Here is a 10,380-nt window from a genome sequence, read left to right as displayed (position 1 = left end):
ACGCCATTTATTGAAAGTACCAACCATTTCGGTTGGGCAGTTTTTAAATGATCCTATTTCCGCTACCTTTTAAACGCCGTTTGGCAAAGTTTTTTGAAATTCAGGTTTTTTAAAATGACGGGTGTTATAGTTGTAAAAATCACAGAGTAGAGCCGAGTACTCTCTAAGTACTCGCTACAAGGTAGAGTGTCGAGTCGGCCGATTACCCCAAGTACTCTCCAACTTGGCCACTTTGACCCACCAAGTACTCACCCGAATACTTCCAACTCGCTTATTGACCGACCTGTAAGTGATTAACTACTCCCGTAACCTTGATTTCAATAAATTGCACGGGCCAAAAGGCCATAACATTCTTATAAGAAACATACAGGGACAAAAGAAGTCACTTTCAAATGTCACCGACTTCTACGATTGAATATTGAAGGATAGAAACGATCTCCAAAGGAAATACACCTTGATATGAGGAATGATAATATGTGTTGTTATGTACATAGGTGGCTAAGTTTAACTAAAGAACCTCTCACAACTTACATCATTATATTTTAATCTATAAAAAACATAGACTAATCACTTATTTATCATACAATGAATTAATAGAAAGTTATACCGAATAATCTTTTTATATAACTAAAAAAAGATATGTTAGGGCTTAGGTGTCATTATTCTTTTTTTACCAACTAAGATTTTTGCTTATTTGGCAATTTTCTAGATAATTTTCATTTAATTTACAATTAGTTATATTTCAACTATAATTCTATGTTAATCTTATTCTAATTAAAAACTATTATTTTTATTATTATAAAAACATCACTTGATTATTATTATTATTATTGTTATTATTATTATTATTTTAATAAAAATATCATTTTCTTCTTCCCATAACGAAAAGATAAAATAATTCAAAAAAAAGAGAGATTGTTCTTGTGACTCGGGATGAACCTTTCTTATTTTTCTTCTTCTTATTATTATATAAAATTAATTCTTGTAATAAAGATTATTTTGTTATCAATATCAAAGCTTCCTACAATATTATTTTTTATTATTTTTCCCAAGCTAAATCTTAATATTTATTTTACATTTTTCTATTGTTTTCTCAATATTGGTTATTTAATCAAGTTTTCAACTTTATATAATATCATATTTTGTTTTTTTTTATAGGATGAAGAAGGCGATATTATATGGTTTATAAGTATTAAACACGTATCCATGATTTTTTTAAATAAATATATATAGATAAGCGTAGGTTTAAAGGATATATCTATATCTATATCTATATCTATATATCCAATAAAACAGTAGTTATCCTAGCTTTATTAGACCATCCACCTCAACTAAGATAAATATTTAGAATTTGCCACGTAAGATTTTTTCTACGTGTCATCTTTATATTTTTTTCATAATATTTATCTATCTATTATATATATATATATACTAGGATTTTTGCCCCGTGCGATGCACGGTTCTTGAATTATATTTTCAAAACTTTTAGTATTTAATCAATAAAATTTCTAATAAGCAACATTTAAATAAAACATTATATAAAATTAATTGAAAGTATTTAAAAATCTAATATTCAAAATTTTCTTAATATTAGATCCACTACATTAATGAGTGGAAAAACAAAATATTAGAATACATACATACATTTAGCAATAACAATTTTGTGAAATAAACTTGATATACTGACTTAGACACTTCGTACAAAACACATATTGATATAGACGTATTTATAGGTTAGTAATTAACAAACTTATATATTGAAAAAAGGTGCTAGCAATTATTTATTTGGAAACAAATAAAAAGTTGACTATTTTATTTAATATATTGTTATTTTATTTTATTGATATTATAATGAAAAAGAAATGTAGTATATATTAAATGAAAAAATTCATGGAAATGACATATAGAAAAAATCTTATGTGGCAAAGTATAAAGATAGTTTTAAGTTGAATTAGATGGCTTTAGAATGCTAGGATAACTATTGTTTTATTAGATATATAGATATAATAAAATATTTATAAAAAGTAATAAAAAGATTTCCAAGTGATTTTGTTTCTATAATTTCTTTTTCGGTATATACATATCATAATCATATGAGTACATTTAGTGTTCCAACAATCATCTAACAATTTATTAATATAAATCCATATATTTATTAATATAAATCCATAGCTGTAACATTCATCTGCATGAAAATCTATATTAACTACACAATATCTAATATGTATTTTGCATGTAATTTTGGATCCTAAAGATTCATGTAAGTTGATGTTGTTCATTGGTTTTTATATTTAATTCTCGCGCTTAAAATAGCTTCAACTATTTTAAATATTTTGATTTTTTTTTTGGAAGTGTCTTCTTAATATCTACTTTCAGGTAATAGATGTAACAAATTTTCTCTGGAATTGTTACGAGTTATATATTTAAGGTTACAAAAATTCATAAAAAACTAAGTCCGTTCTTCAATTGAAGTTTTTCTTATATTGAGCTTTCTTGAAATATTTGTTATAAATATATGTAAACATGTGCAACGCACGGGGCAAAAACTTAGTATATGTATATATATATATATTATATATATATATATACTTACACTATGTATATAGATTATTATTTGTGCATACATCATTGTTCATTATTCAGTTGTTTTACATCCTATATTGCTATTAATTATTAAATCTAAAATAGAAAAATCACTATGTTATGAACATAAATAATTTTATACTCTGTGTATATACTTAAATCATTGTTCTTAACTAATATTACTTAAAATACTATATTTTTAATTAATTTAACATAATGTGTATATTATCATCAATCGTATAAGACATAATATAGTTGGTTAATAAATGGTTACAATGATCTTCTTACTACAAGTAATATTTAAGTTAAAATCAAGATAATGGGCTGGATCTGGGCCTTATATCCGAGAATAAATATATAAAACATCCATAATCATAAAATACATGGGGTCATGCTAAAAGAAAAACAAATACCAACCCATAACACATACTAAAAAGATAGACTAGCCAGAAATTTTGTCTATTCCACTCACCATCCACAAGCTCTAGATAGACACTTTGACACTAACAAAAAACATCACACAAACTCAATCACACCATTCTCATAAAAATGGCAATCTCCACTCTCCAACCACTAACCACACCCTCCATTAACCATCAACTATTATACACTACCAAAATGTACATGACCCCCACCATCAAAGCATCATCCATGCATAATTCCAACTTAAAGTCAACCACTACTAGTACTAGTACTCCAAACTCAAAGTCAAGCAAGAAAAAGAGACTATTGGAGATAGGCATTGGGTTGTTAGCTGCATCAATGGTGGCAGTGTCATCTCCACTTGATGCAAATGCAACAAGAATTGAGTATTATGCAACTGTTGCTGAACCACCTTGTGAGCTCCAGTTTGCACCTTCTGGACTTGGTTTTTGTGATGTTGCTGTTGGCTTTGGTGAACAAGCTCCTTATTCTACCCTTATTAATGTCAGTTCCTCCACAGATTCTTTCTTAGTATTCATTATTATGTCTATATATATTTTCTTTTTATATATTTCTTGTTTATAGATTGTAGTCTAAAAATTTGTGCTTTTCTTTATTATCTTGTAATTTGAAATTTGCACAGGAAGAACGGTTTGTAAATGACAGTGACGTAATTTAGCATAAGTTAACTATAAGTCTTTATAGAGAACCCAAATTGTGTATGGCATGATATTGATGTCAACATTCTCTTTATCATGGTTCTAAAGTGGTTGGAGAATTCAAGAATTTGCCATACTTCTCTGGCTTTTGGGTTACAATAGTTTGATAAGTATGATAGCAAATAATACGAGTACAAGATCAAAGTAAACTGTCTCTACAACGATAAAATAAAACCACAAAATTTTATAATGTTTCCGTTCATGCTTAAATTTATATTAGTAGTTGCTTATCATGGTACAGAGCATGCAAGCAGGGTTAAAGGTTTTCCTTAATGTGTTTTTTGCAGGTCTATTATTTACTCATACAATTTTTAGTACTCGTATCATTTTATATCTCGACTTCTCTTGATTTTAAAGGAAAATGTGATATATAGAAACGGACAATTTTGACCAAAAAAGTTACTCGTTCACAGTTTGGGTATATCTAATGCCTTTATCTTGTAATTGGCTTCTTACAGATTCATTATACTGCAAGATTTGGAGATGGGATAGTTTTCGACAGCACTTATAAACGTGGCAGACCTTTAACTATGCGCATTGGCGTTGGAAAGGTAGTTCATTTTTGCTGATATCATATCCAATGTTTCTTGTGTTTTCTTATTTGTTAACATAAAGTATAATAACATGGATGTCATTTTTGGCTTACGGTTCTAGATGCAGCTCTCTTAGCTGAAACAAGTATGATTTTATAGTATGGTTAACCAGACTGATGCACTTCCCCTTTTGCTTTAACAGAAAGTTTTGTTTAATCAGATACTATCCCAAGTCTAACCATCACATATGTAGTTACTATTACAAAGCTTAATTACTCGTTGGATTTGTAACAATGTGTACCAAATTGATGAAAATATGACAAGTCAGGATACCTTATATCTTATATACGGTAGGTTGCGCGCTATTAATAGCATCTAGCTAGGTTATTGGACTAGTCTACTACTATTGGCATGGCTTTTATGCCGAGTTTCCTTATAAAGTCGAATCAGTATGCAGCTTAAGGTAGATTTAGGATGGATGCAACTGACATATGGTTTAATTTTGTCCTTGTTAGTTTTATTTTGTGTTACTTGAATCTTCAACTGATATATGGAATTTATAGTTTTGCATCCTTTTTGCTCTTTTTTTTTCTTTACAATTTTACTTGTACATTACATCTAGGTGATCAAGGGACTTGATCAAGGAATCTATGGAGGCGAGGGTGTTCCACCTATGCTTGTTGGTAAGATCCACAAAAACATCCAACGCAAACACACACACACACACACACACGTCACTACTCACTAGATATGAATTGCAAGATACTTTCTTGGAATGTTGCTTCATTTTCTTTTACAGGTTAACTAGGGTTATAACGCATAACCGTATCATGTGTTCCTTAGGTGGAAGACGTAAACTTCAAATTCCTCCAGAGTTGGCATATGGACCTGAACCTGCTGGTTGTTTTTCAGGTAAATCTTTACCACAAAATATAATTTGTTTCTACTGTTTGTAAGACTAAGACTATTTGACTCTTCATCATAAATAAAGTGGTGGTACAACGGACGAGTTGGGTAACGGGCTACGGTTACATGGGAAAACTTGAGTGTGGGCAGGGATAGTTTGCAATTCACTTTTTTGCCCCTATTCAGAAAGAAAGATTGAAATACTTAATGAGTTAAATATGATTATAAGAATTGCGTGTGCACAATAATGCTCTACTAGTTACATATCAGTTCTTTATCATAAGGAACTTTAAAAGGTTTTAGGCATAAAAAGTAAATATACACGTTTGCAGACTTTCGACCTATGTTATAAACCAAGTTGACCCATCATAAGTAAATGCGCCAAAATTGTCACCACAACCTAAAGATGATAAATCATCTAATATGTTATCGTATTTATTTAGGTGACTGCAATATACCGGCCAATGCAACACTCCTTTATGACATTAACTTTGTGAATGTCTACTCGGGTAATAGAAAGTGATGATGGCAAGCAATGGTGCGTTAGAATTAGAAAGGTATAAAACTATAAACGGCAGGCTGTTGGCTGATGTACAATTAAGTGAGTTTTTCTATTAAAGTTGTTCATCAACAATCACAAGTATTGATATGTACATATTGAACAATTGTTCATATAAACTAGGAAAATAATCTATCAGTTTAAAACAAAATTTCGTAGGGTCTACCATCAAACCTGCCTGCATTTGCAGGTACATTGCAGTGATCAAAAACTGCTCAACCTTTGGGGTATTTCTCTTAATAATATTCATACAGAACTATTAAGATCATAAAGTCTGAGCATCAACTTGAAGATGGTTACAAAATGAATATAGGACTTGTATGTTTTATCTGCGCCTATACTACTGATTACGAGTTATAAGCCCGATCCATAAGACCCATTCTCAATATATCTGCAAAACACAATTTTAATGTAATTTGCATCCCATTTCTTTCTAAATTAGAGGATTCATTGCTAAAAGAAAGTAAGTAATTTAAATTTTTCCTAATATGTGGATAAAATAACTTCTAACCAAGAAAGGTGAAATTATCTACTTATCATTTACTATAAATTCTAAATTAAATTGAGAGATAGTCCAAAAGTATTACCGTACTTTTTTTAACAAAAATATTACGAGTAAGAAACTCACGAGGGTCAAAGCCCATTATGTGATTGGTTATTGGAAAATACCCAAACTAGTATAGCCGGTTGTTGTTATTTCTTTTGTTAAACTACAGTGTTCCTGCAAATACCAACTTCAACTTGAGAGAGTTTATAAATCAGAATCAATGTTTCTTATGATTTTAAAAAATCTTAACAATACAGTGTAAGTGATCTTGGTTCTCCCGAGATACAATGGCGCATTCCTTCAAGCTTGGCCTGCTTCAAGTTGTGACATGAAATCATTGACAAATTCTAACATTTAATGGTATTATTTGGAGATTATATTGTTTAGCAGCAGGGATCTGTTATCACTTTTCATACACAAGTAGATTAACTGCTTTATGTTAGTCCTTTTCAGGATATAGTCCATTTGAATGGTTGACATGTATTAGTCATAGAACATAACGGATCAACTGCAAAATGGCTATCATTAATTAATCGGGGATCGGGTCCCTTAGTAAATCATCTACTACTGACTGTTATCTTCTGAAAGATCAAATCCAAATTTTTTTTTTCCAGTATTCTATCCTACTCCTGAATTACACGTATGTCTGAAAACCAGGAAACTCGAAAAATCCCCTATTGACCCACCCCCACAAATGTGAGAAGTGGGACTTGAACCCAAGTGGATCCTCCCAATGGGCCACCAACCCCATTGGCAGACGAAGTCTTATCTTAATTGCAGCTTGCAAATAAATTCTTTTCCTTTTCGCTAATCCTCGTTTAGTTTTTCCTTTTCAAAGATTTTTCCTCATATATATTTTCAAGAATTATGAAGATTCTAAATCAATGTGTTGAACATATATTTCATTTACGATACTGCAGTGGTGGCGGCGGTGACGACAATGTGATACGAAAATGCCCCTGAGTTGCCCTGAACTCAGTTCAGACAGAGTCAACTTGGACTCAGCTCAGGCCATGATGATGATTTCCTCGATGGCACACTTTGAGAAGATGATTGGTGATCCTATCTGCCCCCTAGGATTCACCTTACTTAAAAAGGAAGACTGAAATGTGGGGGAAGTTTGAAGATCAGCTCGCAAATTCGTCCAATCTGGGTCAGCTTGGAAGAAGAGTCAGCTTAGGACGACCAGTCTGGGTCAGCTTGGGCAGAGTCAGTTTGGAACTAAATTAACCTGGGATTTTCAAACACTTATTTATTTTGATGCTTTCAATAACCAGGTCAAGTCATGTGATTAGCACGTGTGTGTGGCTGTCCTAGATGAATCTGAATAAGGATAAGAATTCAGTTGTGTATTTTTTGTCTTGTTTTGGTGACACCTGATCGTGGGAGAAGAAGAATACAAGTGGGGACCAGAGAGAGAACCTTCCACTACCCTACAGCTGCAGATTGTGTTCTTTATTCCTATTGGTTGATTTATAACAACCTTGTACTAGTTGTCTAGTGTAGAATATTCCTTATCTCTTGTATTTCCTCTATAAATAGAGGCTGCCTTTTATTGTAAAAATCAGAGTGTGTTTATGAAAGTTTGATAGAGCTGAATTCTATTCATTTTAAAAATCTTCTTTACCTTTATGGATCTTTGATCTTGGTGGTTTGAAGTGGTCCCTTTATCAGTAATCTTGGTGGCTTTGCCTTTATAGATTATTGTGGTTAGATCTTAAAAATCTTCATTACTTTTATCTGTATTTATGGTGGCTCGGCCTTTATCAAATATAGCGGTGGTTTTGGATTGTTTCTGGTATTTGATTCTGGTGGTTCAGTCCTTTACAAGTCAAATATTAGATTCTTATCTATCCTTGTTTATTTGTTCTTGTTTCAGTTTATTTCATTGTTTCGTTGTTGTTGTACTATTTGTTCTAATAGTCAACTTGGGTGTGTTTTGTCATAAAATTCCAGAAAAATCCTACAAAAATAGTTTATTGTATTTTGTGAGTTGACTCAGTCTGACTTTGAGTATTTCAGCTCAATTTCACATCACAATGCAGTGGTGGCGGTGACATGGTGGTAGTGATGACTAGTAATGTAGCCTATTGATGTAAATGTAATTGATATAATGGTTAGTGTAGTAATCTTAAGAGTTATGGAATGGTGACATAATTTTTTCATTAAGGGTATTTTAGGTATATTGGTAAACATAATTAAATTAGTTACTGTAGAAGAGTGTGATTTAGAAAAAAAGAATGAGATATTTCTGTCTTATCGCATATAATAGCATATAATAACGTTCAACATTTTTAAAAATAAATAAGGCTAATGTTACTAGGGATGGCAACGGGCCGGGTATGGGCCAGGTTTAGGTAATCCCGGACCCGATTAAAAAACCTTGTCCCAGACCCGGACCTGACGGGTCCCCGTTTACTAACTAATCATCGGGTAACGGGTTTCCCCACGGGTAATCGGGTATCCATTAACTAATTTATTTATTTTGAACAATAGTGATTTTTATTAAATGCTCTTTAGTTTATTCTATTATCTTTATTAACATAAATTTTTTTACTAGGTGATTCCAATTAACATATAGAATCTGATATAATATAGAAACTGATGATGTAGATATATTATACTTAATATACGTGGAGCTAACTTTCAGTCATTTTAGTAGCATTGTGCTTAGTTTCTGCATAGTTATGACATAATGAGGCTGTGGTTACATTGGAAGTAAGAACAAATATCTTGTTTACAAGACTAAAAGGTACTCGTATTACATAATATCAATGTATCATTATGTAATGCAATACAGGTCGGGTATGCGGGTTTTCATCTAATACCATTCCCGGACCCGGACCCGTTAAAAAAACTAAAATCATCCTCATACCCGGCCCTAAACCCGTAGACCCGGCCCATAAATGTCGGGTTTCGGGTTTCCCATTGGGGACGGGTTTTTTTTCATCCCTAAATGTTACTCATTTACTTGATTTTGTGAATGTGGACATTGTAGAGTGCTTACTGGGCCAAGCCATGTATTGATGTCCAACTTTGGATCTAATCTTTGGATCACGATTCATGAATAAACATAGTCATATTAATTAAAGTTTTAATGACTTGAAAGGGTACGTTTTGAAATGAAAAAAACAAAAAATGCATAAGATAGCTAAAAAAAAACCCATATTAGTTTCATTTCTGAGAATGCTGACTATCTGGGCATAAGTTTTATGCAGTGTGCGCTCTGGATACGGTACATGGGACCAGAGAGTTTTTACCTATTTACCTTTTTTAACCCTATATTAGTTCTTTTATGATATCTTACAGTCAACCTCTCAGAAAAATTTCATACGTCTAACTATCTTATAAGTACATTAATAGCTTAGTCATATATGGCTAACTATGTATTTCGGGTCAACAAGTTAGTTATTTATAACAAGACAGCCATTTAGACGGCAAGCCTTCTTGTAATAATCGTTAAGATCCTAATTGTTATGTACAAGAAAACCATTATAGTATGGCTTTTCTATATCTATAAGAGGCATATTTAAGAGGGAAAATAAAAGAAGAATAAGAAAGAAAGAAGGGTTAAGATGTGTTTTAACTTTCCAAAATTTATCATGAAGAGAACTAAAACTAAATTTCAGAATAAAGAGTATGCAGATGAAGAAGGAGAAGAAATAGAAAATAAAGGCCTATTAGAGAGTAAAAGATGGAATAAAGATCGACATGAGGTTCAAAATCCCACCCATTGATCGATTTTATAGATTTCTATCTTCACATGATATTGGTGTAACTTATATATTAATCATTTCAAATTGTAGAAATGTTTATAATATCATTCATAATTTCATATGACATATTTTGGCTTAGTGGTAAGTTTTTGTTTTTCCCTTTTTTTTTTGTTTGTTTCTGCTATATATCTTCATATGTTACTGAGAAACAAGTTTGATACTGTTTTTTTCTTTTCATTGTGTCAATTTGACTTGTACAATTTTTTTCATTTAAGTTTTTAATTAACTATGAACTTAAACAACTTTTTTTTATATATAATACTTAATAAAGATTATATCAATTAAAAATATAGTTTAAACTCAACCATTATTATATCACAAAAGAACATTAATG

The 10,380-nt window shown here is 31.3% G+C and overlaps 1 protein-coding gene across 1 annotated transcript; it reads left to right on the top strand.

Annotated features, from left to right (window-relative positions):
* The first annotated feature begins 3,023 nt into the window (after positions 1 to 3,023).
* LOC122578708 (photosynthetic NDH subunit of lumenal location 4, chloroplastic) lies at positions 3,024 to 5,874 on the top strand. Its single transcript, XM_043750725.1, has 5 exons — positions 3,024 to 3,510; positions 4,184 to 4,276; positions 4,881 to 4,941; positions 5,102 to 5,170; positions 5,608 to 5,874. Exons 1-5 carry the CDS (start codon positions 3,133 to 3,135, stop codon positions 5,685 to 5,687), a joined length of 681 nt encoding a protein of 226 aa, XP_043606660.1. The 5' UTR covers positions 3,024 to 3,132; the 3' UTR covers positions 5,688 to 5,874.
* The last annotated feature ends 4,506 nt before the right edge of the window (positions 5,875 to 10,380 follow it).

This window comes from Erigeron canadensis, chromosome 8 (assembly GCF_010389155.1).
Source record: "Erigeron canadensis isolate Cc75 chromosome 8, C_canadensis_v1, whole genome shotgun sequence".
Lineage (NCBI taxonomy): Eukaryota > Viridiplantae > Streptophyta > Magnoliopsida > Asterales > Asteraceae > Erigeron > Erigeron canadensis.
The sequence above is the reverse complement of the archived record's forward strand: the minus strand, read 5'-3'. Positions and strand labels throughout refer to the sequence as shown.

Bases quoted from the DNA above. Each gene is read 5' to 3' on its own strand.
- LOC122578708 (XM_043750725.1), top strand. From the start codon at position 3,133: ATGGCAATCTCCACTCTCCAACCACTAACCACACCCTCCATTAACCAT. The intron at 4,277-4,880 runs GTAGTTCATTTT...CATTACATCTAG, and splicing joins TGCGCATTGGCGTTGGAAAG to GTGATCAAGGGACTTGATCA. The intron at 5,171-5,607 runs GTAAATCTTTAC...GTATTTATTTAG, and splicing joins ACCTGCTGGTTGTTTTTCAG to GTGACTGCAATATACCGGCC.